This window comes from Micromonas commoda, chromosome 2, assembly GCF_000090985.2.
Source record: "Micromonas commoda chromosome 2, complete sequence".
Classification (NCBI taxonomy): domain Eukaryota; kingdom Viridiplantae; phylum Chlorophyta; class Mamiellophyceae; order Mamiellales; family Mamiellaceae; genus Micromonas; species Micromonas commoda.
Genome location: NC_013039.1, coordinates 1,748,214 through 1,775,168, shown reverse-complemented (window position 1 = coordinate 1,775,168; position 26,955 = coordinate 1,748,214). Strand labels below are relative to the sequence as shown.

The 26,955-nt window shown below is 65.7% G+C and overlaps 12 protein-coding genes across 12 annotated transcripts; 7 read left to right on the top strand and 5 right to left on the bottom strand.

The window, feature by feature from the left end:
* Nucleotides 1–767: 767 nt before the first annotated feature.
* Nucleotides 768–1,808, top strand: MICPUN_79000 (predicted protein; the record flags this gene model as incomplete). The annotated part of the gene is made up of 2 exons (XM_002500255.1): nt 768–980; nt 1,143–1,808. 2 exons carry the CDS (start codon nt 768–770, stop codon nt 1,806–1,808), a joined length of 879 nt encoding a protein of 292 aa, XP_002500301.1.
* Nucleotides 1,809–1,870: 62 nt separating this feature from the next.
* Nucleotides 1,871–3,868, bottom strand: MICPUN_107653 (predicted protein). The gene has a single exon (XM_002499759.1). It carries the CDS (start codon nt 2,564–2,566, stop codon nt 2,303–2,305), a length of 264 nt encoding a protein of 87 aa, XP_002499805.1. The 5' UTR covers nt 2,567–3,868; the 3' UTR covers nt 1,871–2,302.
* Nucleotides 3,869–4,401: 533 nt separating this feature from the next.
* On the top strand, nt 4,402–5,813 carry MICPUN_107654 (predicted protein). Its single transcript, XM_002500254.1, has one exon. The coding sequence runs from the start codon at nt 4,544–4,546 to the stop codon at nt 5,762–5,764; it is 1,221 nt and encodes a 406-aa protein (XP_002500300.1). The 5' UTR covers nt 4,402–4,543; the 3' UTR covers nt 5,765–5,813.
* Nucleotides 5,814–5,888: 75 nt separating this feature from the next.
* On the bottom strand, nt 5,889–6,503 carry MICPUN_98668 (predicted protein; the record flags this gene model as incomplete). Its single annotated transcript, XM_002499758.1, has 1 exon — nt 5,889–6,503. The coding sequence occupies one exon, from the start codon at nt 6,501–6,503 to the stop codon at nt 5,889–5,891; it is 615 nt and encodes a 204-aa protein (XP_002499804.1).
* A 317-nt stretch (nt 6,504–6,820) lies between these two features.
* Nucleotides 6,821–7,515, top strand: MICPUN_55695 (heat shock transcription factor). Its single transcript, XM_002500253.1, has 2 exons — nt 6,821–6,935; nt 7,066–7,515. The coding sequence occupies exons 1-2, from the start codon at nt 6,865–6,867 to the stop codon at nt 7,370–7,372; spliced, it is 378 nt and encodes a 125-aa protein (XP_002500299.1). The 5' UTR covers nt 6,821–6,864; the 3' UTR covers nt 7,373–7,515.
* A 777-nt stretch (nt 7,516–8,292) lies between these two features.
* Nucleotides 8,293–9,359, bottom strand: MICPUN_55696 (predicted protein; the record flags this gene model as incomplete). The annotated part of the gene is made up of 2 exons (XM_002499757.1): nt 8,293–9,075; nt 9,147–9,359. 2 exons carry the CDS (start codon nt 9,357–9,359, stop codon nt 8,293–8,295), a joined length of 996 nt encoding a protein of 331 aa, XP_002499803.1.
* A 197-nt stretch (nt 9,360–9,556) lies between these two features.
* Nucleotides 9,557–11,029, top strand: MICPUN_55697 (predicted protein; the record flags this gene model as incomplete). The annotated part of the gene is made up of 1 exon (XM_002500252.1): nt 9,557–11,029. One exon carries the CDS (start codon nt 9,557–9,559, stop codon nt 11,027–11,029), a length of 1,473 nt encoding a protein of 490 aa, XP_002500298.1.
* Nucleotides 11,030–11,477: 448 nt separating this feature from the next.
* Nucleotides 11,478–12,533, top strand: MICPUN_107655 (predicted protein). The gene is made up of 2 exons (XM_002500251.1): nt 11,478–11,596; nt 11,752–12,533. The coding sequence occupies exons 1-2, from the start codon at nt 11,479–11,481 to the stop codon at nt 12,324–12,326; spliced, it is 693 nt and encodes a 230-aa protein (XP_002500297.1). The 5' UTR covers nt 11,478; the 3' UTR covers nt 12,327–12,533.
* Nucleotides 12,534–12,720: 187 nt separating this feature from the next.
* On the top strand, nt 12,721–21,602 carry MICPUN_55699 (predicted protein; the record flags this gene model as incomplete). The annotated part of the gene is made up of 5 exons (XM_002500250.1): nt 12,721–13,408; nt 13,811–16,684; nt 16,996–17,159; nt 17,448–18,491; nt 18,678–21,602. The coding sequence occupies 5 exons, from the start codon at nt 12,721–12,723 to the stop codon at nt 21,600–21,602; spliced, it is 7,695 nt and encodes a 2,564-aa protein (XP_002500296.1).
* A 42-nt stretch (nt 21,603–21,644) lies between these two features.
* Nucleotides 21,645–22,228, bottom strand: MICPUN_107656 (predicted protein). Its single transcript, XM_002499756.1, has one exon. The coding sequence runs from the start codon at nt 22,206–22,208 to the stop codon at nt 21,705–21,707; it is 504 nt and encodes a 167-aa protein (XP_002499802.1). The 5' UTR covers nt 22,209–22,228; the 3' UTR covers nt 21,645–21,704.
* Nucleotides 22,229–22,492: 264 nt separating this feature from the next.
* Nucleotides 22,493–24,262, top strand: MICPUN_105088 (acetyl-coa acyltransferase; the record flags this gene model as incomplete). Its single annotated transcript, XM_002500249.1, has 4 exons — nt 22,493–22,585; nt 22,760–23,244; nt 23,316–23,542; nt 23,616–24,262. The coding sequence occupies 4 exons, from the start codon at nt 22,493–22,495 to the stop codon at nt 24,086–24,088; spliced, it is 1,278 nt and encodes a 425-aa protein (XP_002500295.1). The 3' UTR covers nt 24,089–24,262.
* A 14-nt stretch (nt 24,263–24,276) lies between these two features.
* MICPUN_78816 (predicted protein) lies at nt 24,277–26,784 on the bottom strand (the record flags this gene model as incomplete). The annotated part of the gene is made up of 3 exons (XM_002499755.1): nt 24,277–25,098; nt 25,180–25,836; nt 25,891–26,784. The coding sequence occupies 3 exons, from the start codon at nt 26,782–26,784 to the stop codon at nt 24,277–24,279; spliced, it is 2,373 nt and encodes a 790-aa protein (XP_002499801.1).
* Nucleotides 26,785–26,955: the final 171 nt, after the last annotated feature.

The window sequence follows — 26,955 nt, the reverse complement described above, 5'->3', positions numbered from 1 at the left end:
CGACGGCGCGCGATGTCTGGGATCCCGTCGCCGAGGCGACGACGCGACGCGTGGCGACGCCGGCGTCGACCGCGGCGGCCTTGACCTGCGAGCCGCGCGATGCGGTCGTCGGAGAGACGGCGTCGGTGCCGGTGGTGGCGATCGTCGCGACGGGGGCGCCAGCCTGCGATCCGCGCGAGCGAAGTCGCGACGACGACGACGACGACGCGCCGGGAGACGCGGGAACGCCGCGCTTGGACGCCGGTCGTCCCGGGCGCTTCGAGGAGAGCTTCCACGTGAGGTAGCCCGCGATGGGAGCCGCGACGGGAAGCGACATGGCGAGCGACGCGGCCACGCGCAGGAGCATCGGCGCGCGCGCCAACTGATGGAGAAGAGGACGGGGAGAGCTCCGACACCCGCGCCGAGCTGCCGAGGATCTGGATGCCGTGTGCTCTGATTGGCCAGCCAGGTTGGAGGGTTCAGGGTTTGGCGCGACGAGCGCGTGACCACCTCCACAACGCAACGCGCCGCCGCTTCCCGAGCGTCAGCGTATCGCGCTCGCGTCTCGTCTCCCGCTCGAGCCGCCGGATCCCACCGCAGATCCGCCAGTTCCACCCGGCCGGAGCTCGCACGCGCCGCGCCCCGCCCGATCGTCGCGACCGGAGCGATTCACGAAGATGACGACCGCGCACGCGCTCAACGCCTCGGCCTTCGCCGGCGCCAAGGTGACCCCAGCGCGAGGCGCGCGATCCTCCGCCGTCGGCCGTAAGTCCGTCGTGACCCGCGCCATGGCGGTGAAGACCAAGACGCTGTCCATCCCCAAGACCTTCGAGGAGCTCAAGAGGCGCGGGCAGTGCGCGTTCATCCCGTTCATCTGCGCCGGCGACGGTGGCATCGACACCACCGAGAAGGCGGTCCGCATCCTCGACGAGGTCGGCAGCGACGTCATCGAGCTCGGCGTGCCTTACTCTGATCCCCTCGCCGACGGTCCCACCATCCAGGTGCGCGCGAAAGCCCTCGATGTACCCCGTTCCGGGGCCGGCCACGCCCGATCACCCTCACCCTATCCGAAAACCAACTCGGCGTCTCCAACCGCCGCTCTTTTTCCCATCCCGGCTGACCCGACCCGCGCCCCCGTCCGCGTTCGCGCCCTACGTCCTCAGGCCGCCGCGACCCGCGCGCTCGAAGCGGGCACCACCCTCGACCAGGTCATCGACCTCGTCGCGCGCGTCACCCCCGACATCTCCGCCCCCATCGTCCTCTTCACCTACTACAACCCAATCTACCAGCGAGGTTTCGAGCCCTTCGTCAAGAAGATCGCCGCGGCGGGCGCGAAGGGCCTGCTCGTGCCCGACATTCCCCTCGAGGAGACCGGGGAGCTCAGCGCGGTGTGCAAGGCCAACGGCCTCGACCTCGTCCTCCTGTCCACCCCGACCACCCCGACGGATCGCATGGCTAAGATTGCCGAAAAGTCCAACGGGTTCATCTACCTCGTCTCGGTCACGGGCGTCACCGGGGTAAGGTCCGGGGTCGAGTCCCGCGTCGAGGGACTCGTCAAGTCCCTCAAGTCCGTCACCGACAAGCCCGTCGCCGTCGGCTTCGGCATCTCCAAGAGGGAGCAGGCGGCCGAGGTTGTCAAGTGGGGAGCCGACGGCGTCATCGTCGGATCCGCGCTGGTCAAGGCGCTCGGAGAGGCGAAAACCCCGGAGGCTGGCCTGGCGGCGCTCAAGGAGCTCGCGGTGGAGCTCAGGGAGGGGAGCAACAGGGAGGGCGCGAAGCCCAAGGGGTCGGGCGGCGGGTTCTTCGCGCGGCTCATGGGGAAGGCTTGAGTAGGCTTGAGTAGACTCCGGAGACGTAGACGCGCGGGTAGCCAACCGGCACTGTTATTATTATCGTCGCGCACAACCAAACATCAAACAAACAAACAAACAATCAATCAAACAAATCAAACAAATCATCGCGCCGTGAAGGCGTTCACCGCCCGCGTCATCTCAGCCGAGACTTTTACCGCTTGCGGTGTTCGTGTCACAGTCTCGCTGACACCAGAATCCCAGCGCCTCGTCGGCTTATTACCTTTTGTACCTTCGCATCATTCGTATCTCCACTTCACTGCCGCAAGCTAGCTAGCTAGAACAAGAGAAGTGACACGCACGCGAGCAGTAGTGCGCAGAGGACATCACGCGGCGCGTGTGCCGCGTCGTCGTCGTCGACGACGAGCTTTGGGGGAGGGGACGGCGGCGGCGGCGGCGGCGGGACGGGGGGTGGAGGCGGCGAGGTGGGCGCGAGGCTAGCCGCCGCGGCCGCGTCCGTCTCGGCTCGACCATCACCTGCTGGAGGCGGAGTGAGACGCCGAACTTGCCGTCGACGAACCAAATGCTGTTGAGTTCGACGATCGCATGGCGCGTTGGCCCTTTTCGATCTCGTCGAGCGGGATCGTTTCTTGCTCGGTGGTGTAACACTCGGGGGCCGGCGTGGTGAGCACCTTCAGCTTTATCGTGTCGGGGTACCCCTTGCCGGGACGAACGATCGGGGCGTACAGCTCCAAAACCCGTCGGCGACCAAAACTATCGGAAGGAGACCGCGCCATGGTGCTTCAATTGGACAAAAATCATCTAATGTTTCTGCAATGGGGGGCACTGTGAAAGTCTATTCATCACGCTTGACCATTGCACTGCGGATGGATTATATTTCTGATTGAAAATGGTCGCACCCTTATGTTGCCCAAAATCAGCGTCTGGACTTTCCGAAAGAGTCGCGCCCCTGCGCATTCGGTAGAAAACAAATTCTTTCAACAGCCACGTCTTGATCCGGAATCCACCCTGGCGTAGCCACCAAGAGTATATCCGCTCTGAATTCATTCCCTTCCATCGACGAGGAAGTTTCGCGACAAATCCTTCAGCACACAGGGCCGTGTGAAGACCCAAGTAGTGATCAAGCGCTGGGCCGCTCCTTGAAATGAGGAATCTGTCATTGATCCCACCATACGATTGCCAAGGAGGAACATGAACAACATCTTTGTCAAATATACACAGTGACTGCAATGAACTTGTGTACACGACGTCTGGTCGAGCAAGAATGACCACGTCAAATGCCACTCCCTCGCTCTTCTCGCACTTTTTGCGAAGAGAGTTGACAGACTCTCGGTACTTCAGATGTGTCAAATATTCTGCGGCATACGAGTTCCCTTCTTTGACTAATCGTTGCATGCGTTTTTCATACTTTTCATCCAGGGCTCTCGCGCACTGTGTTGCGCCCAGATGCACTTCTTGCATCTCGATGTGATATCTGATCCCTCGTTTCGATATTTGATCCAGGTAAGCTTCGTATTGCCAGCTATCGCCGTCCAACTCGCCGACTACGAAGACGTGAACCTTGTGACTGGCGTTAAGGAGTGGGGCGAGGATGTGTTCAGATATGCTACAATGCGTGCGATTCAAGGTGCGCGCTTGTCCATACAAAAGAACAGCAACATTTGCGCCGTAAAGTGGCTTCGAGCATGTCCCTACATTTGTGAATGGATGTGACTGGAAAACAGAGACGATCAGGACGAGAAAGATGAGCGCAAATTTTGCTCTTGTATGCTCTCGGCCTTTCCTCTTTGTCAGCTGCGTATCGCGTGCTCCCATCCAAATAAAGTTTTTACGTCTGAGGACCGAGATCACATGATTTTCACCTATATGAAAGTACTACATGAAAAAAAGGAGCCAGATTTTCATTTTAGGGTTGCGATATGCCCCCGCGACGCGCGACCGAACAGATCGACGCCGGATCGTAGCCGTCCGTGCGAGTTAGACGCTGAGATTCGAGGAGGCCGTTCGAGACCGTGCCTTCTCTGCGCGGACCGATTTTCAGCCGATTCCGTGCGGTTTGACCGACCGGCCCCGTCGCGCCCCAAGCAAGATGCGCGCGCGCGAAGTGACTCCGGAAAAGAGGCAAAAGGGAAAACGGCAATTTTGAAACGACCTCGAAACTTCGCCCTTAAGATTTATGATGCGCGCGCGTTGTGACTCCGTCAGGAAAACAGGCAAAATGGCAAAACGAAGAATTGAAATTAGCAAATACACAAATACACAAATACACAAGGTGTAGGCGAGCGCCCCGGGCGTGCGCGAGCAGCACACGCCGCGAAACGCGATCAACGCGCGGGACCGTGAGATCGGCATCCCCCGGCGCTCGATCGTCGCTGGGGCGGGGCGTCCGGGGCTGGACGCGCGTCGTCGCGAGGGGGAACTCTGGCACGAAGACACAATCCAGGAGTCACAGTCCGACCAAACCGCCAAAAAACTTCTACGATACGACAAAAAGCTGAGTCATCCCGTAGACAAAAGCAGCTTTGACAAAAGTGTAATCTTAGACTGCCAAACTGCCAGAATTTTACCATCGTCAACTCCGAGAGATACGTTGACCACCTCCGTTTCGCGCGCGTCCCGCGCCTACCATTCGCGCCGACCGCCGGGGAATGGCGACGGCGGGTTCGTCGGAACCGCCGTCCCCCGCGAGGGACGGGGAGCGTGGGGCGCCTCGACGGCGCGCGTGGTGGTCGGCGCCGCGCTCGCGCCGGGAGATGGACGCCGGCTTGAAACGCCCGTCACCGGCGGGGAAAAACGACGGAAGCGGCGTCGCGGGGTGCCTGGGCAGGATGCGAGCGCGCGGGACGCTCGCGTGGGTGGTTTGCACGCGCGTGAGACGCTCCGCGTCGAACGCGTGGTCGCGAAAGGCGGCGGGGTGGAGCACGGCGTGGCGCAAGATGGGTTCGACTCGCGTGTCTCCAACGAGGGACGAGCACCATCGTCATCGTCGATCGTCCGAGTGGTCGTCGAGGGAGGCGAACGGAGACGGTGCCGCGACGGAGGAGGCGACGGAGGCATCGCCGGTCAGGCCTTTCGATCACGGGGCGATCGTGACGTCGGAACCGACCGGCGCGCCGCCGCTCATCTTCGGGGGCGTCGCCGCCACCCCTCGGCGGCTTTCAGAAACAGCGCCACGCGACAGCCGAGACGAAAAAATCTCACAAATCTCGCCGCCGCCGCCGACCACCGGGTTCCGGACACCGCGCGGGACGCACGTCGCGATGGCCTCCCTCGCCAGCGGCGGGGGCATCGGCAGCATGCGCACCCTCGGCGGCGGGTCCCCGCTCGCGACGGTGAGGGGCGCCGCGACAAAGTACGCGTCATCGGGTTCGTCGCGCGGGTATTCGCCATCTTCGCGGGATAAAAACTCGGAGGTGTACTCAGACTCGGAGTCCGACGCGGAGCAAACGGGCGGCGGGGACGGTCGGAGAGGACGCGAAGCGACGCCGGGGTTCAGGCTGTACGACGGGCTGACCCGCGCGGACGGGGACGACGACAAGGAGAACCGTTACGACGACCGTTACGATGACCGTCGCGACGAAGCGAAGACGCCGAACGAGTCGCGCGTCGCCGCCGCGCTCGCGTCGCTCCCGCCGTTCGTCGGGGACCGTTACGACGACCGTTACGAAGGCGATGCGGATCGACGCGCGCGGTCGGCTCTCGGTGACGCGTCGAACGCGGCGGCGAGAGCGGCGGCGAGGACGCCGCTCGGGGACAAGTCTCTGCTTCGCGCGACGAGCCAATCGTCGCTCGCAATCATTCGCGCGGCGTCGGGGGGGACTCGGTCGACGACGACGACGACCGTTACGACGACCGTTACGACGCGGGTGCGCGGGGAGCCGCCCGGGCGCGGCGGGGACACGGCGGAGGCGGAGGAGGAGACGCGCGAGATGGAGCTGTTCGCGGCGCTCGAGGAGCTGGTGGCCAATCACTAGCGAGCTAGTAGGAGGCGACGACGCTACACTCTTACGATAGTCTATTTTTTAGCGGGTGTCACGAAAGTCGTCGCGAATGTACTAGCCAGTCGAGATTCGTCGCATCGCACGAGGTAGAGACGCGTCACCGGGTCTTCTTCTTACCGACGCCCACCGCGCCCGCGACGCCCTCGCCCTCGCTGGTTCGCGGCGATCGCGCCCCAAGATCCAACCGTCCCGCTCGTTGAAGAGCGAGATGCATCGCCGGACCGACGACGCCGTCGCAGATGGCGACGGACGCCGCCGCGCTCAGCACCAGCCACGGCGCGACTCCGACGGAGCCAGCCTCCCACTCGTGCCCGTGCGGCACCGCGAGCCACCGCCCGAGCGGCCACACGCTCGTCCGTTGCACGCTGAACAGGGGCTCGCCCCAGAACGTCACCGAGATTACGAACCCGCAGATGCCCTTCAGGACGCTGAGGTAGTGGCCGTAGAAGAGCGCGCGCCTGGTGCTCGGGGTGGTGAGCTCGAAGAGCTGCCGCTCCTTGTCGCGGAGCAGCCGCTCGCGCGCGTGTCTGTGCGCGGCGGACCTCGGAGAGACGGACGAGTTGTTCACGTGGTGCCGGAGCGCGCGCACGTCCTGCTGGAGCACCCACACCGCCCGAGTGCCGAAGAGCTGCGAGATCCAGTACTTGCTGAGGTCGAGGAGCATGAAGACGCCCAGGATGAAACCCGCGCGGAGGATGCCGGTGTCCACCATCGCGCCGTGGGGCGGCGGCGGAGGAGGAGGTAAGCCCCACGAACCCTCGCGCCCGCGGGTCTGGGGGCCGAAGCGCGCATCTAGCAGCCACGGTTGAGACGCGCTCCCAGGAGAAAGAATACGCAACTGGCGAAAAGCGACGCGCAACGTTGAAAGCACGTACGGCGAGATTTGAAAGTTCCGGATCGGATCCCGCGGTTGATGCGCGAAGTTTCAGTCGCGCACGTGGTGTGCACGTGTGCTGATGTGGCACCGAATCGGAACCAATTTTTTCCACTTGCCACCAAATAATTGGTGCGAGAGTGGCACTCTGATCTCCGCGGCCGACACGCGCGACTGACACGGCGAGACCACGAAACCCATGGCGAGCGCGCAGAGAGCCTTCACGGCTCAGGCATTCGCCACCTTGAGGCCCGTTCCGGCCTTTTTAACGTGCGCGCCCTCCCTTTCTCCCCAGATCTGATCGCGCACGAACTCGCGGGACCCCCTCGAAATGCGCGCAAGCTGGCAAAATATCGCGTCTGACCTGGACACGTAAACCCCCCCCCCGCGCGCTCGACAGCCGCACGCACGAGATCGTATCCGACCCGAGGACGGACCACATAGTTTCCTGGAGCAAAGACGGCAAGACGTTCATCGTGTGGAAGCCCGAGGAGCTGCGCAAGCTGCTGCCCAAGACCTTGGGGCTCTTCACCCAGCCCTTTGCGTCGTTCGTCATGGAGCTGAACGTGTACGGCTTTGTCCACTACGGGAGCGGCAACGCGGAGGGCGACTACTTCGAGTTCGGCCAGGACGGCTTCCAGAGGGGTAGGCCCGGGCTGATGCACACGATCCGCCAGAAGGAGAACTTCGGGCGGTACAGGCACTAGACGGGGACGACGGGGCTAGCACGGGTAGACTGCGGAGGGTACCGACATAGTAACGAGCCGCGGTCCCGGGGACGCGTAACAGAAAAAGAGGAAAGAAAAACCTGCGAGTTGTTGTTGTAACAGTGTATGTGTCTTGATGAAAACCCCGATCGAGCGAGAGCGCGCGCGCGCCCCCTCTCGCCGTCTACGAACCGACGACCGGCGCGCGAGGTGAAGCGCGCAGATGCGCCAAGAGACGAAAGTACCGAAGATGCTTGAGTAGTTCGAAGATGTTCGCCAACGACAAACATCTTCCCGGCGGCTTTCGTCTCTTGGCGCATCAAAAACCGGGTCTCACTTCCACCTCGCGCCCCGTTCGTGCCCCCGTCTGTCCCGCGTCGCTCTTCCGGACGCGAGGTGACCCTCGAAGACGCGCCGAGAGACGGAAATGCCGCGAAAGAAGATGTTCGCCGAGACGACAAACGTCTTCCCGGGTGCTTCCGACTCTCGGCGCGTCGCGTCGATATGTTGAGGGAGTTTCACCTCGCGCTCGCCGGGAGGTGAGGTGAACGGCTCGAATGCGCCGAGAGACGGAAAATATCACAGGGTGAAGATGTGCCGCGTGAACGTCGACGGTTTCTCGCACATCTTCACCGCGATTTCCGTCCCTTGGCGCATCCCTTCGGAGTCAGATGTTCACCTCACGTCCCGATCGAGTCCCCGCGCGTCGCTCGCTCGGACCCGGAGGCGACCGGCGCGTCCCACAGCCGAGAGACGAAATGCACAGTCGGCATGCATCTTTTCCAGATGTTCGTGCTTCGCTGGAAACATCTGTTGAAGTCGGATTTCGTCACTCGGCGGTGGTTGCGCCCGTCGCCTCCGCGGCTCCGTCCCTTTTCCCCCTTCCCCGCCCCCGTCCCCGTCCCCGTCCCTGGTTCGTCTCAAATCGTCTTGGCGCGGTGGTACGTCCTCACGCGGCGTCCCCCGCGCCAGTCGAACGCCGCGAACCGTCTTTTTCGATCCGCCACGCACCCGGTCGCCACCTCGACGAAGAGATACATCGACGTGCACAACGCGGTGAACTGCACGGCTGCGAAAAAAGCCCAAAAGCTCCACCCCTCGTAGTTTTCAAACGTGCCTCGGTCGAGAAAGTCCGGGGCGTCCGTCATCGCCCTTTGCACGATGGCGAGGTAGAGGAACCACGCCGCCTCGCCGAAGCACAGCTGTGCGCCGGCGAGGAAAACCGCGAGCGCGCTGCTGAGCCAACGCCCCGCGCTCGCCTCGGCGTAGTTTCGAGTCACCGTCGCCGCCTTGAGAAATCCGCACCACAGGTATAAGACGGCAAAGGCTCGGCAAATCTGGAGCCACGCCAGCCTGTCCTCGCCCCACACGTGCGCGTACAACTCGGCGACGGTTCGCGTGCACCCCACCTGCAACGCGAAACGCCGGTCCGGCACGTCGAGATACGATTCCGACACCGCGCTCCACCAGTCGTCTATGTCGTTGAAGGTGTCTACGTTGGTTATATCTCGGCCGTCAGCCTGCGTCGCGGCGGCGGTGAAGCAAACCTTCCAGAGCCCCGCGTGGGACACGAACGGAAGCGCCTGGCCGGTGGGGACGATCCAGTGGTCGGTGACGACCGCGGTGAGAGCCACGGCCCGTTTGTTAGGGTCACACGCGGACGCGGGCGCTCGTAAGGTTTTTGTTTTTTTTGGTTTTTTATCCTTGGAGGGTGCGAGAGGTGACGAGAGAGAGGCGGAGTGGGGAGGGGGGGCAGTCGTCCTCACAGCGCGACGAGGTCGAGGATGACCCAGGCGGTGTAGACCCAGAAGACGCCGATGGCGCGCGCCCAGGAGATCCGCTGGAGCTCCCAGCCTCGCTCGCCGTCGTCGCCGTCGCCGTCGTCGCCGTCGCGGCGCCGCGCGGCCTCCCGAGCCTCGTCGTTTCCTCGGAGCGGACCCACGGCGAGCTCGGGAGAGGACGGGGCTTTCGGCACCATCGCGCTCATCGCGCGGGTACGGTACGGGGCGGGGCGGGGCGGGGCGGTCGTGAAGGTCGCGACGGGCCCGCGGTCGCGGGTCGCGGCGACGCGTGTGCCGCGGTCGCGTGTTGTGTTCGCGCCGAGGTGGCGCTGTTTTTTATGAACACGACTGGAGTCGCGCCTCGGTTCGCGCTTTCCTTTCGCCACTTCCGAGAGGCGCCACCATGGAGAGGGTCAGGACGCTGTCCGCGCCGGAGGGCACCGGCAGCATCCTGTGCTGCGCGCTCTCCCCGCACGGCTCGCGAACCGCGCTCGCGCTCGGCGGCGAGGAGGCCGCCGCGTGCGTCGTCGACCTGCGAGTCGCCGGCGGCGACGCGACGTCGTCCACATCTGCCGTCGCCCACTCGCTTCGCGCGGGGCTCGGGTGCTTTCACGCCGACGACGCCGTAGCCTCCGTGACGTGGCATCCCACCCGCGAGCACGTGCTCCTCTGCGCGCACGGACGCGTGGTCACCGCGTGGGACGTGCGGCACCTGCCGTCGGAGACGGCGGGCTCGGCCGATTCCGCGGCGGCGGCGGTGGCCGGGATGTCCCTCGCAGGGACGCGGACCGTGGATGCCGACGCGGGCGCCGCCCCGCGGGGTCGCGTCCACCTCTACGCGTTCAACAACGACGAGGTCAACTCGGTGTGCGTGGACAGGAAGGGGCGGCGCATGTGCGCCGCGGACGACGGCGGCGAGATCGTCGTCGTCGACATCGGCGACGAGACGTCCGTCGCCGGCGCGCTCGTCAAGACGCTGAAAAACGGCCACGAGAACATCGCGTCGGGTGCCGTGTTTCGCGACCACAAGCCCCACGACGTGGTGTCCGGCGGGCTGGACTGCGCGGTGTGCAAGTGGGACCAGTCGAGGTCGACGCCGGTCGCCACGTGGCGCGTCGGCGAGCTCGCGTCCGCGTCAGACGCCGAGTCCGGTGCCGTCGGCGGCGGCGACGACGACGACGCCGCCGCTTCGCCGCCGCCGATGTGTAACCCTCCGATGGTCCACGCGATCGCGTGCGCTAACGGGTTCGAGGTGAGCGACGACTGCGCGGGTGTGAAGCGACTCGTCGCGGCGGCGTGCGGCGACGGGACGTGCGCTTTGATCGACCTGGACCTGTCGGCGGGCAAGTCGGGGGCGGGCAAGTCGAGAAATAATAAACCGGGGTCCCGGACCTCCAAGGGGAGATCGTCGTCGTCGTCGTCGTCGTCCGCGGCGGCGGGGGGGGAAGCCGGCGGGACGTTGGGCGGGTCGGGCTCCGAACCGGGCGATCCTTTCGCGTCCCGCGGAGGGAGGGAGAGACGCGCGGCGGTGTTCCTCGGTCGTTCGTTCGGCGGGGGCGGCGGTCGTTTCGAAGCGGGGCACTCGGGGTCGTGCAACTCGGTGGCTTTCGCGGGTTGGAGCGGGGGACGGCTGGTGCTCACGGGCGGGAACGACCGGCACGTGGGGGTGTGGGACTGGCGCGAGTGCGGCGGCGGCGGCGGTGCGGGGGGGGTCGGCGGCGGCGGGGGCGGCGGGGCGAGGGTGAGGTTCTTCAGGCACGGGCGCAAGGTGAACTGGGTGTGCGCGGCGGGAGCGTTGGACAACCCGGGGGGTTTCGGGGACACGTTCGTGGCGGACACGGGCGAGAAGGTCGCGGCGTACGCGCTCAGTCTGTGACGACGTCGCGGCGGCGGCCAGGGGGCGGCGGCGAAGGGAGAACGGCTCGGCCCGAGGCGCGGCGTGGTAAATATCTTCGCGATTTGCAGATTTTTCCACGTGGGCACTCTGTTTGGCCATACAAACGCGACAGGTAATTCGATCTCCGTGCCAGCGGGGACGCGCGGATTCGCTGCGGTCGTTTTTGAACACCAATTTGCGCGCGAAGGCGGTGAAAGTTCCCGGTCAAGAGTCAAACCGCAATGGCGACGAACGCTGCGGCTGGAAAGTGTCTCGGGGCTCACGCGGCGCTCGCGTCGCGCGCGAGCATCTCGCGTCGTGCGCGCCTTGCGCCGTCCCGGGTCCCCGCTCGCCGAACGCGCAAACGCGCCGCCACCCGCGCGGGCCCCGAGGACCAGCTCGGCACGGGAAACGGGGACGACCTCAACTACAACGTCCTCGCCGAGCGCATGAAGGCGCTCCAGGCGAAGGAGAGCGCGGACACGAACGAGGCGGTGGACGCCGCGATCGAGCGCGAGCAGGCTATCGTCGCGGGCATACGCGGCGACGCCGCCGACCGTCCGATGCGTGAGTCACCCGGCCCCTCCCGAGACTCGAGTCGGTCGCCGCGGTCGACTTTTTCCCCACCGCCTTTTTGCCCTAAAACGACGACCGGTCAACACCGCCGTCTCTCGCTGACCGACCGCCCGCGTCCCCCCCCCACACCCACGACGCACGCGCAGCCGAGGACTTCGACGCCCTCATTGAGCACCTCCTCTCCACCCCGATGGAGGCCATGGACTACGAGACCGTCCGCTGCGGCCCGCTCATGACGAAGGCTTTCGTGGCGCACATTCGCGACAATCAGAAAAAACTCGCCGCGGCGGGGCCGTCGGGGGAGGAATCCCTCGTCGAGCTGCAGGCTCTCGAGGAGTGGGTCATGGTCGCCAGGGAGCGCCAGTCGGAGCGCGAGGATAACGCGAGGCGCGCGGCGGCGGTCGAGGCCAACGGAGGCGAGGCTCCGCCGGTAACCGCCGTTCCAATCGACGCAAACTCGGAGACTTCAAAGTCGGAAACTCGGTTCTCCGTTGGGGAGAAGTTCGAGATCTTGATGTCTTGCGCCGCGAACGGCGTGGACGCGCTGCGCAACGCCATCATCGAGCTGGCCAAGAAGGACGAGATCGACGACGTGCTCGTGGGCATGCTCCAGTCCAACGCGCTGAACGCGGAGGAGGCTGGCGACGAGGGAAGGGCCAAGTTTCTGCGAAAAGTCGCGGAGGTTTGCGTCCGGGAGCGAAAGGCGGCGGGCTTCGAGTGATGGGAACTCACTCAGGGGACGTCCCGAAAGGTGGGACGGACGGTGTATGCATAAAGATCGTGTAAAAGAGTACGGGCAGTACGACGGCGGGAGCAGGGACGACGGAGCGGAACGTCGGGTGAAGAAGCGTTTATTTTGGCGGTGATTTGGTTATTCGTTAACGGCAGTTAAGCTTTGCAGCTTGTATTGAAATCAGTGAGATTTTGCAAAAGGAATTCGCCCAACTCCAAAACAGCCCGCCTGGCTAGTGGGGTCCGTTCATCGGCGCGAGAGGTTTTCAGACGCTTCCTCGCAGGCGGCGATGCGGGCATCACTTGGAGGTGGGGCGCGACGGCGGTGGAAGCCTCGCCGGGTCAGGTTAGGCGTCGCGCGGGGACGCACGCCCTCGGGAGCGATGGCGTCGAGGATCGGGAAGCAGCGAAAGCAGAAGAAGTACTCCGAGGGCGGCGTCGTCTTCACCCCCGCGTTCATCGCGAGGATCCCGTCGGCGGCGGCGGCGAAGGGCACCGACGATGCATCATCGGACGACTTTCACGCGGCGCTGGCGGCGTTCTGGGCGCGACTGCGCGGGTTCACCGCGCTCGGTTCCGCGGAGGCTGAGCTCCACGGCGTGCACGATCTGGTCGGCGCGCTCGCGGCGCTCGCGCCCCCACGCGACCGAGCGCCGAGCGCCGACGACGGCGCCCGTGTTCCAATCATCGCGGACGACGACGACGCCCCGCCCGCGCCCGCGACGGGCGAGCGCGAACTCGCGTTCGTCGCCGCCGCGCGGGCGTTCTTCGGGGTGATGTTCCTCCCGAACAGTCGCCAGCTCCACCGCGCGCTGATCACCTCGCGGAAGAAGCTGGGTACACGGGGCGCGCAGCTCGCGGAGAGCGCCCTCCTCGCCGAGACGTCGGCGGCCATCGACGATGCACTCGCCGAGTTGATGGGCGAACGCAATGCACTCGCGCGACCGACCGCGACGGTGATGCGTCCGGCGACGGCGCTGGCGAGCGTCAACATGGTACAGCCGCAGGGGTGGGCTGAGCGGAGGGTGCTGCGCGGCGTGGCGGTGCGCGCGGCGTCGCTCATAGCCGCGGGTGAGCGACCACGACAAACCCACCCGACGGGATCACGAGTTTTTCCTCCGAGTTTTTCCCCCACCCGGGCTTCCCCTCTTCGCGTCCGTTCGACCCGCCTTTCGCGTTCGCTTTTTTTCGCGCCTGATAAGCGCTCGTGACGACGTACGAAAGTGATGAAACCACACTATGAGACTGGAATTACCGTCTGACGCTAGAACGTTTGGGGCTATGGAGCCCGGCCCTCTAGGCGCTGTCGAGAACCGGTTATCGCCTGATTCGTACGCCGCGAGCGCTTCGACGCGAGGGAGCGCCTCTCACGACCGTTTTCGTCCGTTTTCGTCCCTCGGACTCGTCTCTCTCCTCTCTCGCAACACCTCGCCCTAACCGACTTTTAAAACGCTCGAAAAACGCACGCCGCAGGCATCGACGGGATGATCGACGAGACGCTTCGAGGCCGAAGAGTTCCCCCGACGGAGATGGAAATCGCTCACGACGCCGTCGCCGTCGCGTACTCCTTAGTCCAGCGGCACCTTTCGTCGATCGTTAACGTGAACGTCCCGGGTTCGAGTCCCGCGGGGGGCGTGAACGCGATCGCGGCGCTCGCGCGGGCGCTCGCGCGAATCCTCGGGCCGGACGGGTCACAGCTGTCGAGGGAGGCGGCGGTGAGCGCGGGCGTCACGTTTTCGGCACTCTTGGGCATCGGCGCGACGCCCGCTACGCACGCCTGCGCCCTCGCCGACGCGTTCTTCCCGAGACGCGAGGGGAACGAAGAAACCTTAACCCCGGGGGTGTGGCGCGTCACGAACGGCGTGGGCGCGCCGCCGATCGACTCCCTCCGCGTCCTGGCCGCCGCGACCGCGGACGACGTCCTCGCGGGTTTCGAATCGACAAAAAAAACGGCTTTCAAATCGACGGCGGCGCCTTTCAAAGACTTTCCCTCGCTCGCGTCATCTTTCAGCGCGTTCGGGACGCTGTCGGCGGTGCGCGGCGCGCTCACCGCCGCAGGCCCCGAGGCCCTATCCCTCGCGCTCGTGCGCCCGGGTGGAAACGGGAACACAGCTGTAAACGGGGACGCAGCCGAACACAGCTGGCGCTTCCTCGTCGACGGAGCGATTCCAAAAATTTGCGCGTGGATGGAACACCCGGTGGACCAGCACTTTAAGTTTCACGCGTCCGCGGCGCTCAAGTCGGCGCTCGCCAGGGCCAAAACGTGCGTCGTCGCGGGTGGTGACGAGTCGTTCGCGATGCCGCCAGCGCTCGTCGACCGAGTCTTGACCGCGCTGTGGGCCAACTGGGAGGACCCGCTGACGCAGACGGTGAAGGAGGTGCAGGGCGCGTTTGAAGCGCTGACGGATCTCTTTTCAAAATCGAACGGTTTCCTCGAGCGCGTGGCTTCGCGGCTTCTCGAACGGGGCGTCTCGACGAAGGGCCGGTACGTGCCCCTCGCCGCGCTCGTTCCGAAGCTCGGCGCCCGTAAGCTTCTGGATATCCGACCGAACCTTCTGGAAGAGTCTCTGGATGCGATGCGCGACGACAGCGTGTGCTGCGCAGCCGGGACGCTGATCAAAGAGCTCAGCGCGAAGTTACTTGACGAGATGGAGGAGGAGGAGCGCAATTCGGCGGCGGCGGCGGTGGGAATCGAGCCCGGGACCCCGGAACGACCGTCTGGCGAGCGTTGGGTCATCGGTAACGGAAGCGGTAAGAGGGGCGGAGTCGACAAGGGGAGAGGCCGAGGCCGGGACGAGGTTTGCATTCGCGAGGAATGCGGCGCCGCGGTGGCTGCGTGGCGACGGTGGTGGATACCGCCCACGCTCGCGGCGCTGCTGAAGCCCGGACGGGAACGCGCGGGGTGCGCGCAGTACGCGCTCCCGCACCTGATGCGTCAGGACGCGGCGTCGATTGTGTTTTTGCTGGAGGGCCTGAAGAAGAAAAAGAAGCAGAAGAAGAAGAAGAAGAAACGGGCGGACGACGCCTCGGAGAAGGATGGGAACGAGGGAGACGAGGAGGAGGCGCGGCGCGAGGAGGCCCTCCGCGCCGCCGGCGTCGGCGTGACCACCCTCAAACTCCCCATCGAGGGTGACGAAATCGACGACGAAGACTCGAGAGGAGACGACACAGACGACGATGACGACGAAGACGAAGACGGTTTGGACGACGAGCGAAGGTCCGCGGCGCTCGTCGCGCTGTTGAAGCGCGCTCGAGCCGCCTCGTTGCTCGACGCCGACACCGGGGTGGCGTTCGTGTGCGAGTCCGTCTCCCGCGCAGCCGCCGCGGGCGTCTCGAGCCAACTCTTCTCCGACGAAAAGAATCCGCCGTCCAAAAAAGATCCATCCGAGTTGGACGAAGAGTCGGACGTGTCCCGCGCGTTCATCGACGGCAAGTACCCCGTCGACGAGGCTGCGCTCGCGAGGGCGACGGTGTGCAGGGATCGCGGCGTGCGCAAGGAGGCGCTCGAGCTGCTGTGCGTCGACGGCAAGCGATCGAGCGCGCCATCCGCGACGGAGCTGAGGCTGTTGCGGCGAGCGCTCCCAACAGCGATGCGCGGTGAGAGCGCGGCGTTTCGCAACGCGCTCGGGACGATGATCCGATCGTTGCTTGGGAGGATCAAGACGTGCCAAACGAGAACGGCGGCCGCGCTGAGGACTGCGGCGCGCCTCGAGCCAAAGGCGGAGACGTCGGAGAAGAGGGCGGATTTGGAATTTGATTTGGAGAAGAGATCGAACGCCGCCGAGCTCTGCGCCGAGTTTACGGAGTGGCTCGTGCGCCTCGCGCTCGCGTCCGCGTACCCCGGGGCGCCGTACGAGCGCAAGTACATGGCGCTGGACGTGCTCAACGCCGTGGCGGAGACGTGGGGTGTCGGACGAGTGTCAGACGACGACGGGCGTTTCCAGAAACGGTCGACCGACTTTGACTTTGACTCGCGAGCCGAGAGGTTGGAGAGGTCGCCCTACCGCGTTTGCCTCGGCGCTGACGTCACCACCGCGCTGCTCGGCGCGCTCGTGGACTCGTGGGACAAGCTGCGCGTCGCCGCGTTCACGCTCCTCGCGCGGCATCCGTCGCCGCTCGCGGGCGTGACGTCGGCGGAGGAGTTTGGGGCTCGGGCTCGTTGGGCGCTGCGTCTGTTGCGATCGCCGAGGGTTCGGGAGAGCGACGCCGCGGCGCTTCTGATGCGGCTTTTACTCCGTAAATACGCCGTTGACCTGGGTTGGGACGTGACGTTATCGCCGGAGCCAAAGGCGACGGCAACGAACGCGACGAATCGGACGAAAGGGGAAACCGCGGCGCGACTTCTCGGTGAGCGCCTCGACCCGTCCCCCTCCGCGCCGGGATGTTTTCTTTTTATCCGATGGCCCGAACTCGCCCCCCCGCCCGCCGCCCGCTCTCTCTCGCTCGCCATCGCTCGCCATCGGGTTGGACGGTCCGAGGATGTCTGCGAACATATTCTCTAATATGTGCTAGTACTGTCCGAGGGCATCGGTGAAGTCGCATTTACGCGCTGAGGACCGCCCGCTCCGATGGCGCGACGGGCGCTCCTCCTTCGGGTTTCGTCTTTTGACCGTTTTCTGACCGTTTTTCTCACCGTCCCAACCGTCCCAACCGCTCAGGAACCATGTGCGACCTGATCGAGGTCGAGTGCGTTAAGGCTGAGGAGGACCTCGTGAGCGCGTGCAAACAGTCCTTGGCGCACGGCGCGCTCCTCGCGACGCGTTACGTCCTCGCGGAGATTGACTTCAACGCGGGCCGCGAGGAGGGGCACAAGGAACTCAAGGTGTGAATCCTCGAAACCGACGGGCCCCCCCGCCGATTGCCCTCCAATTCACCCGGTCCGTTCGCCTCGCGTCGCGGCGGCGAAGACGAAACCCAGGCTCCCTCTACTGACCAAGCCGTGAGGACGATCGTCGGCTGAATCGAACAATAAATAACCCTGGCCAGGACCGAGCCGTCGCGACTGTGACCGAACCCCGCCGCGCCCCGACCGATTCCCAAACCGTCCCGCCGAACCGAGACTCGCCGAATCGACTGACCGTTTTTCTGACCGTTTCCATTCGTCCATCAGGCGGCGCTCGCGAGGCTCCTCTCGCTCTTGAACCGCGTCACCGGCGTCGCGCTGTCGTCCATCGCGTCGCCCGACGGCGCGCTCCTGGGAACCGCCGCGGGGGAGCTCGAGCCGGACAGGCTGGGCGGCGGATCCGGGCAGGGCGCCGCCGCCGCCGCCGCCGCCGCCGCCGCCGCCGTCGGCTCAGCGTCCGCCTTTGACGACGACGCGGACGCGATCGACGACGATGATGACGTGGACGTGGACGACGCCGCGGGCGAAACCTGCGGCGGGGAGAACCTGGCGCCCAAGGCTCAGATGATAACGACGGCGTGTTGGCTCACGATGAAGGAGGTTTCGCTGACGATTGGCGAGCTGGCCCGCGGGGTCCCGGTCGACGACGAGACTTTGCTGGATCCCGCCGCGCTCAAGGCGTGCGGCGAGCACCTGCTGCACGTGCTGCTCAGCATGAAGCACAACGGCGCGATCGAGAAGACTCGCGTCGGTTTGGTTTGCCTCGGCGAGCGGCTCTTGCGCTCGTCAAATCCGGAGCTCTCCGCGCTGCCATCCGATTGGCTCGCGTCGCTTTTCAACAGACTGACCTCGCCGGAGCAGGGCATCAGCGATCTGATCCGCAGGTCCGCGGGGTTGCCGTTCGGGTTCACCGCGGTGTTCCTCGCGGAGCCCGCGGGTGTGCCGAGGAAGCTGCTTCACGGAGCCATGGCCAGACTGCTCGACATCGCGGTGCGCGTTGAACCCCGGCGTTTTTTGGCGTTTTTTGGCGTTTTTTGTTTTCCAGACGGCGGCGGCGGCGGCGGCGAGTTCGCGGCGATGAATGCCATTAACTCTCTTACCGACTCCCTCCCGAATGAACTTTCGGGCAACTTGGGGAATATTTGTTCGCTTTATACAAAACCTGAGCCGCGAACGGACGCGCCGGGTCGCCGCCCGAGCCCCCGCCAGACGTTTTTTTTTTCGCATCTTTGCCCTTTTAGCCTTTCGCGGCGTCGCGGCGGCAAAGACGAAACCCAGGCTCCCTCTACTGACCAAGCCGTGAGGACGATCGTCGGCTGAATCGAACAATAAATAACCCTGGCCAGGACCGAGCCGTCGCGACCGACCGAGAGACCCCCGCCCGCCCGAAACCCCCAAGCTTGGATCGAGTCGCTCGCGAGGCTATTCCGGCTATTCAAACCCCAAACTGTTAATACCCGACGACTGACGACCTACCGCGAATCAACCCCAACGCAGGCTGACGACGGCGAGCACGTCCGCGCGGGCGGTGGCGCCAAGGGCACCTCGGAGGGCGTCCACGTCCCCCAGGTCCACGCCTTCAACGTGCTGCGCCAGGCGTTTAGCCTCACCGAGCTCGCCACCGAGACGACGGCGTTCGTCGCCGCGGGGATCACGGTTTGCGTGCGGGGTTTTAAATCCCCGCACTGGGAGGTTCGGAACGGCGCCACCCTGGCGTACGCGTCGCTGGTCACGAAAACGTGCGGGTACGGCAACTCGGGTCATTCGGCGCCGGTCGCGGGCGGGGCGAGCCGGCGGCGGGTCACCGGTGCCGAGTTTTTCCGGCGGTATCCGAAGCTGCACCCGTTTCTTCTCGCCGAGTTGAGCGCGGCGGCGGATTCGCTGGAGAAGCCCGGGTCCCCCGTGCACCCCTCGCTGTGGCCCATCCTCGCGATGTTGTCGCGGCTCAGGCCCAGCGAGCCGTTGGAACGCGCAATCGCGGACACAAACGTCGGAAACCCTTCCCGTTCGGGAATCGACGGCGAGACGGAAAATTCCATCGAAAAGTCGCGGATGTCGTCGGCGCTGTCGCCCGCGGCGTTCGCCCCCGTCGTGAGGCGATGCGCCATCGGACGCCCCGCGGCGATCCGCGCGGCGGCGGCGAGGGCGCTCGCGCCCCTCGTCGACCCGTGCGACGTCGCCTCCGTGACGCGCGCGTCGCTTAGGAACCTCCGCGAGGATCGCCAAAAAACGCCAAAAAACGCCAAAAGTCCGTGTCCGGGTGTGGGTCACAACGCCGCGCACGGCATCCTACTCTGCGTCAAGGCGCTCTTCGCCCCCGAGGGACCCGCGTCCGCGCTCCTTCGGAAGGGCGTTACGGGCGTTACGAACCCCGCGGCGTCCCCCGCGGCGTCTTACGAAGCGCTCATCGACGCGCTCGCGGTCCTGGCGGTCGGTTTGGAGGAGTGCGCGTACCTGGCGCTGGAGTCGCCATCCGCCGCGTGCGCCGCCGAGTGGCTCGGGTGTGCGGAACGCTGCCTGGCGCTCGCGGAGGAGGCGTTGGGGGTTGCGGATTCCAGAGCGTTTCTGGAAAAGCTCCGCGTGCTGACGTGGCAGGGGACCGAGCTCGTCGAGGGCGACGAGAGGTTCGCGGCGCACGTCGACGCGAGAAGACGGTCGAGAGAGAACCCATCCGGTAAAAAGATTCATCCGTCCGACAGAGATGAACAAAGAGAGCCCAAGACCCGCGCCGCGGGGGAACGATCCAACGCCCCGCACGACGTGCTCTGGGCCAAGACCGCGGCGAGGCTCCGAGTCAAGCTCGCGCTCACCGGCGGCGTCGGGCCCCTCGCGCTCGACAGCTACATCTCCATCGGGTTGACGACGACGACGCTCACGACGGATGGGGGCGCGCTCTCCCCGTCTGTTCGGTACGAGGCTCGAGGCTCGGCGCTCAAGGCGCTGAGGGACGCGGGAGTGGACGTCGTTGACGAGCGGCTGGACCTCAGTGCGCTGCTGACGCACGTCTCAAACGTCGTGCTCCCGGCGGAACGGAGGCACAGCTGTAAGCGAAGGGCGCTGCGACTCGTCGGCGACTGGACCGAGCGTACCGTGGACGAATCGGGAGATGACAGATCAGCGGTCGACGACAGGTCAGCAGGAGACGACGAATCAGAAGACGCCGAGTGGGCGACGGTTGAGAGGCTGGCGAGCGCCGACCCCAACGAACGGACTCGGTGCGCGGCGGTGGCGTGCCTCGGCCGGCTCGCCGCCGTCCGCGTGAACTCGTGGGAGCGGTCCGTTATAACGGCCGCTAATAAGACGAAAAACCCCGGGAGGGACGCGGCGGCGAACGCGGCGAACGCGGCGGTCAGGCGGGCGTCGACGCTGGTGGGGTTGATCGCCGCCGGGTCATCTCCGGAGCGTCCGGAGGATGTCCGCCGCGCGTCGGCTGAGGCGCTCGCCGCGAGCGCGTTGCTCTCCCGCCTGCCCCCCGCGCCCGGCGGCCAACGCCGGACAAAGCACCCGGAGACGAACGACGTCGTGTACCACGACGACCCGTGCGCGGGGCCCACGCTGGGTGAACCGGTGCTGCGCGCGTGGATCGTCGCGTTCGAGTTGCTCGAGGACGAGGACGAAGACGTCCGAGCCATCGTGGGGACGGCGGTGACGTCGCGACAAAATCGAAGCCTGGGCGTTCCGCGCGACGCGTCCACGGAGGAGTGCCTGCGCCTCGCCTTCGCGGCGGTGGCGACGCGACTGGCGCGGTGGCCGCCGTACGAGCGGTACCTCCTCGCGACGTGCGTCGGTCCCCCCGTCGATGCGGACCAGCTGCGTAAATCGATCGAAGACGTGGGCGTCGTCCGAAGGCTCTTCGACAGAGAGGCGGATAACCATCACGCGGAGTCGCTGCTGCTGGCGCAGCTCGCGGCGCGCGCCATCACGCGCACGGACGCCGTGAGGGTGCGCGTGTTGGAGACGGAGTTGGCGTGCGCGTTGGACGGCGTGGAGGCGGCGACGGCGGCGCTCGCGGGAGTTAGTATCGGTGAGTCACCGCCCGGCGACTCATCAAGTACGCGGGCCGGTGACTCATCAACTCCTATCCGGTGGGAGGGGGGCGCGACGAACCACGAGGTGGCGTTCGGGCCCTTCTGCCGCGCCGCCCTGGGGGCGTGGGCGCTCACCACCGCGCTGACCGCGTCGGGATGTCACGAGTCCTTCGAGGGTGTGGACAAGAAGAAGGTTTCCGATCGCGCCAGGGAGTTGGACAAGACGCTGAGAAAGATAGGGCTGGCGCCGATGGCGGCGGCGACGTGGGCCAACGCGAGGCGCGCGCTGATCGGGGCCAAGGACTGGCGGGATTTGGAGAACGAGGAAGGGTCGAACGCGGAGAAGGGTGGTGGGGCATACGCGCGCGTTGGACCGTGCTTCCTGCTGGAGTGAAGACGACTCAAGTAGAGGCGAGGACGGTGTACATCGATCGTTCGTGTGTCAGAGTGTTCCTTTTTTATTCCCCGGTGCTAATGACTCCTCCGGCGCGTGCGTTTAGGAGCGGTCGGTGGCGGGCATCCTGACGGCTCCCTCCCTCGGCGCCACCGGCCCCTGCTGCAGCTTCTCCACGGTGAGGTACGCGCCTCCCAGCGTAGCGATCGCCAGGAGGACGCCGACCAAGGTGCCGACGCCGAACGACGGGCCGTCGACCACCTCGTAGTCGTCCCCTCGCACGGCGTCCTCGGTCACGCCGCCCACGCGCTCGGGCGGCGGCCTGCGGTACCTCCCCTCCTCCAGCGTCTTGGACTTCGGCCTGCTGCCGTACGACTCGGGCGCGGACGCCTTGCGACCGTCGGGGAGGTTGCTGACGAGCTTCCCGATCAGCCCCGCGGGCTCGTCGTCGCCGCTGTTCGCGGCGCGGTAGGCGGACGAGTCCGCGGCCTCCTCGTCCTGGGACGACGCGCGGGGGGCGGCGGGGGCGCGTTTGGCGATGCGCCGGGTGGAAGCCGGGCGCGCGCGAACGGGCGCGAGGGGCGCGGGTCGGGTCAGGGCGAACATGGCTTCGACCGTGGGTGGCGCGATCTGTGCTTTTCGCGTTGGACGTGGCGCTCTCTCTTATCCTGTTTCGTCCACTTCGACAGTTCACGCGCGTTTCCGGTTCGTCCTTTTAGGATAAATTCGTATTACGAGCCTTGTGCGCAATTCATCCATGTTAATCTAGTTACGTTTGAACGCATTTGCCTTTAACGCGAAAGCGGCGCAATTTCTTTGACTTGTTGTTACCCTAAGGGTTGGCCCATTTGCACTCCCGAGGGCGCGCTCGCTACCGCGCACACGCCGCCATGTCCTCCTCCGCGGCCCGCCGCGTCGCCCAGCTCAACGCTCACCTCACGGATGCGCCCGTCGACCAGATCCAGCGCTTCCCCACCGCCGCGGTGCGTTCCGCGATGCGACGAACCCTCGCGCGCGAAGGCTGCGCCCCGCCCCCCGCCCCTCCAAGCGTCGGAGCCGCGTCAGCACGCGGCATCCCCCGCTCCCGCCTTCCCCGCGCGCCCACCGCCCTCGAACGAACGCTGATCCCGAGCCCATGATCGATCCCGCGCCCGCAGAGGAAATCTCCGGACGACATCGTCGTGGTCTCCGCGCTGCGCACCCCGATCACGCGCGCCAAGAAGGGCGGCCTGAAGGACACCCCCGCCGACGACCTCGTCGCCACCCTCCTCAAGGCGACCGTCGATCGCACCGGCCTCGACGTCAACGACGTCGGCGACGTCGTCGTCGGCTCCGTCCTGGGTAACTCCTCCCAGCGCGCCAACGAGTGCCGCATCGCCATGTTCCTCGCGGGCTTTCCCCAGGAGGTTCCCGTGCGAACGGTGAACCGCCAGTGCTCGTCTGGGTTGCAAGCGTGCGCCGACGTCGCCGCGGCCATCAAGGCGGGATACTACGACGTGGGCATCGCCGCGGGCGTCGAGACGATGACGTCCAACCCGATGAAGTGGGAGGGGGGCATGAACCCGCGCGTCGCGTCGTCCTCCGACGCGCAGTCGTGCCTCATCCCGATGGGGGTCACGTCGGAAAACGTCGCCGAGCGCTGGTGCGTTTATTTTTATTTTCGTCATCGCTACGGGCAATTGGTGTGATGAATTTTTCGTGTTTTGTTCACAGGGAAATCACGCGAGAGCAGCAGGACACCCTCGCGGCGCGATCGCACGCCAGGGCCGCCGCCGCGCAACGCGACGGACGCTTCGACTCGCAGATCGTCCCGGTTCGAACGCAGTGGAGGGACCCGAAGACGGGCGAGGTGTCCAGAATCGTCGTGGACAAGGACGACGGGATTCGAGAGGGGACGACGACGACGACGCTCGCCAAGTTACCCGCGGTTTTCAAAAAAGGTAAACGCGTTTATTTTTTATTTTCGTATTTCGTATGGGCAATTAGTTTGACGTCGCGTTTTGTTCACCACAGGCGGCTCCACGACGCCCGGGAACGCGTCGCAGGTGTCCGACGGCGCGGGATGCGTCGTCCTCGCCAAACGCTCGTACGCGCTGGCCAAAGGTTTGCCAATCATGGGACGGTTCGTGTCCTTCGCGGCTGTCGGGGTGGACCCGAAGGTGATGGGCATCGGCCCCGCGGTGGCCATCCCCGTCGCGATTGAAAAGGCTGGTTTACGATCCGTCGCCGACGTCGACCTCTTCGAGCTCAACGAGGCGTTCGCGTCGCAGGCGACGTACTGCGCGACGAAGCTCGGGCTGGACGTCGAGAAGGTGAACGTCAACGGCGGCGCCATCGCGCTCGGGCACCCGTTGGGCGCGACGGGCGCTCGATGCGTCGCGACGCTCATGCACGAGATGCAACGCCGCGGCGCGCGCAACGGCGTGGTGAGCATGTGCATCGGGAGTGGCATGGGCGCCGCGGGGGTGTTCGAGCTCGAGGCGTGATGAATGAGACGTACGATGTGTTTTGTTTGTTCGCGTGTTTTGTTTGTCGCGGAGTCGCCCGCGGAGAGCCGCCGGGAGTGACACGCGACGAAGACGCGGACCGAACGAAACGAACGCGTGTGAATAGACAATGAAACGATTTCATCGAAGGTACGAATGTACCAAGGTACCTTTCACGTCACCCCACGTCACCCGGCGAACTTTCGCTTGAGCCGCCAGAAGCTCGCCTGCGCTTGCACCTCGAGCTCGGCGAGTCGCTTCACCGACGGCGCGTAGGCTTCGAGGTGCGCCGATATCTCCGCGTTGAGCTCGCCGCCGACGCGTTTGCCGTACACGCCGACGTCGCCGGCGCCCGCCCCCCCCTCCTCCCGGCCCAGCTTGCGAAGCAGCTCCTTCGGTAACGCCAAGGTGGCCGGGTCGATCCTCGCGACGGGCGCCTTGATCCTCGCCTCGACGTCCTTCAGCAACTTTTCCTCGTCGTACCACACGCAGTGCTCCTTCACGTCCGCCCTCGACGGGTTGAACCAGGGTTTATACCCCTTCTTCTGGCAGTACCACACCCGCTCCGGCACCGCGGACACGATCGAGATGGCCAGACCCATCGTGTCTGCCCGGCCCACGCGCCCTATGCGGTGGACGTAATCCTCGCTCCGATCCGGCAGCGTGACGTTGACGACGAAGGGCAGGCCCTTGATGTCCAAACCCCGCGCGGCGACGTCGGTGCAGATGAGAAACCGAACGTCGCCCTCCTTGAACGCCGCGAGGTTTCGGCGCCGCTCGTCCATCGATCGAGCGCCTCCCAACACGACGCAGCTGTACGGATTTTCCGGACCCTTCTCCGACTTGCCCCGGTACGCTCGCCCGCCCCCGCACGCGTTCAGAAACGACTCGACGTTGTCGCAGTCGAAGTTGGTGCGACAGAAGATGAGCGCCTGGTCCATTCGATGCGCGTCGATCAATCGCTTGAGCACCAGCGGCTTGAGCCGCTTGACCGACTGGGACGCCGCGAGCTTTTGGTTTTGGTTTTGGTTTTGGTTTTGGTTTTGGCTTTTGCTTTGGTTTTGGTCGCGCGTCGATCCATCGGGGTCCACGTCCGCGCCCTCGTTCACGTCGTCGTGCGCGTGGGCGTTGTCGGTGGGGACGGGCGGTAACGTCGCACCGGACGCGTCTTCGAACGTGCAACGATCAAACGTCGAACGTTCTGTGGGGTTGACGACGACGCAGGCGTGGTGCACCGTCTCCGGCACCGAGTCCTTCCCTCGCAGGTCCACCCACGCCGGGCGCTCGCACAGCCTCGCGGCGAGGTCCTCGATGTCCCCGGAGTGCAGCGTCGCGCTGAACAGCAGCACCTGAAGCCGTACAAACCCGTCCCCGCTCTTGGGCATCCGATCGAAGAGTTTCAAAATCGCGCCCCGGTTGCCCGAGTCCAACAGTCGGTCCGCCTCGTCCAACACGAAGAAACGGACGTTCGAGACGTCGAGCTTACCGGACTCCACCATGTCGACGATACGGCCGGGGGTGCCCACCGCGACGTCGCACCCGTCGCGCAACGTTTTAACATCCCCGCTCACGTCCGTCCCGCCCACGAAGAGGCCCGCGGAAATCGTCGGGTCCCTCAAGTTCGTAGCGAAGGATTTAAAGAAATTAAACGTCTGCTCCGCGAGGTCGCGCGCGGGTTCCAACACGATCGCCTTGGGGGTCCGGCCGGTCCTCCTTCGTTCCCCCCCGTTCCCGGCGCCCCCTTTCGTCTTCGCATCGTTCGCGGCGTTCGTCTTGATCCCATTCGAGGATGCCGTCGACACCGACCCGCGGGGTGGGCCGTCGTTCATCGTGACAAACTTTCTGTCGGCGCGGGCGACGCCGTCGTGGCCGGGAGGCGGGGGATACGCCCACGGCGCGTGCCCAAAGTTCACGACGCACTCCGCGTTCTTCAGGCACACCGCCGGGAACAGCGCGTGGCCCCTCATGGACGCCGGAATCGTGAACGCGTCGCCGGATTTGTCGCCGGAACCGAGTCCGGAACAGTCTTGGCCGTTGATTGAGAAGTTGACGACGCCGCGCTCGAGGTCGACGGAACACCCCACGACGTCACCGGCGCCGAAGGGCTTGCCGAACGTCTCGAACGCACCGCCGTGCGACTTTTTCCCCGTGCCTCCGAACCCGAACGAGTGCGAATCGGTGCCGAGGCCGTCCAGCGACCCCGCGACGGTGCTCCACCCGCACCGGACCAATCCGTCGTCCACGACGGTGATCTCGAAGTGATGGCGTCCGCCGTGCGCTACGCCGACGGTGGCGCGCGCGCCCGCCCACTGCGCCGGCGACCGGGCCTGCGTCAGCGCGAGCCCTTTTGGGAGGTCCGGGGGCGAGTTGTTCACGGCGAAGAGCGCGGAGCGGTCGTCCACGCTCACGCGCACCGACGCGGCTCCGTGCGCGGTCTCGTCGGTCGTCGCCGCCGACGGGCCTCCCGTCGCTCTCGTGGCGGCCGCGTCGCGTAGGGCCTCGTGGACGATCTGCAGCACCGGGATGCCGAACGCGCCGGTCTTCCCGCTGCCCGTCTCCGCCGCCGCGAGCACGTCCCCACCGCCGAGGATCAGCGGCACCGCCTCGGCCTGCACCGGGGTGGGCAGGAGCCAGCCTGCGTCGTCGGCGGCACGGATCAGCTCGGGGCACACGCCCAACTCCTCGAACGCCGACATGTTAAACCGGGGGGTCGCGAGTTATCGGGGGCTGGGGGGGGGGGCGCGGGGAAGTGACACGAGGGAGACGCGGCGCCGAGGCGAGTGCGGTGACCGCCCGGTGAAAGAATTTTAGAGCTCGCGTGTTAAAGATTACCCTAGAGGTAGCTAGAGGAGCCCCCCCCGCGTCGA

Coding starts and splice junctions, on each gene's coding strand:
- MICPUN_107653 (XM_002499759.1), bottom strand. CDS start 2,566: ATGGCGCGGTCTCCTTCCGATAGTTTTGGTCGCCGACGGGTTTTGGAG.
- MICPUN_107654 (XM_002500254.1), top strand. CDS start 4,544: ATGGACGCCGGCTTGAAACGCCCGTCACCGGCGGGGAAAAACGACGGA.
- MICPUN_55695 (XM_002500253.1), top strand. CDS start 6,865: ATGGCGAGCGCGCAGAGAGCCTTCACGGCTCAGGCATTCGCCACCTTG. Junction 6,936..7,065: donor CCCGTTCCGGCCTTTTTAAC/GTGCGCGCCCTC, acceptor CGCGCTCGACAG/CCGCACGCACGAGATCGTAT.
- MICPUN_107655 (XM_002500251.1), top strand. CDS start 11,479: ATGAAGGCGCTCCAGGCGAAGGAGAGCGCGGACACGAACGAGGCGGTG. Junction 11,597..11,751: donor CGCCGCCGACCGTCCGATGC/GTGAGTCACCCG, acceptor ACGCACGCGCAG/CCGAGGACTTCGACGCCCTC.
- MICPUN_107656 (XM_002499756.1), bottom strand. CDS start 22,208: ATGTTCGCCCTGACCCGACCCGCGCCCCTCGCGCCCGTTCGCGCGCGC.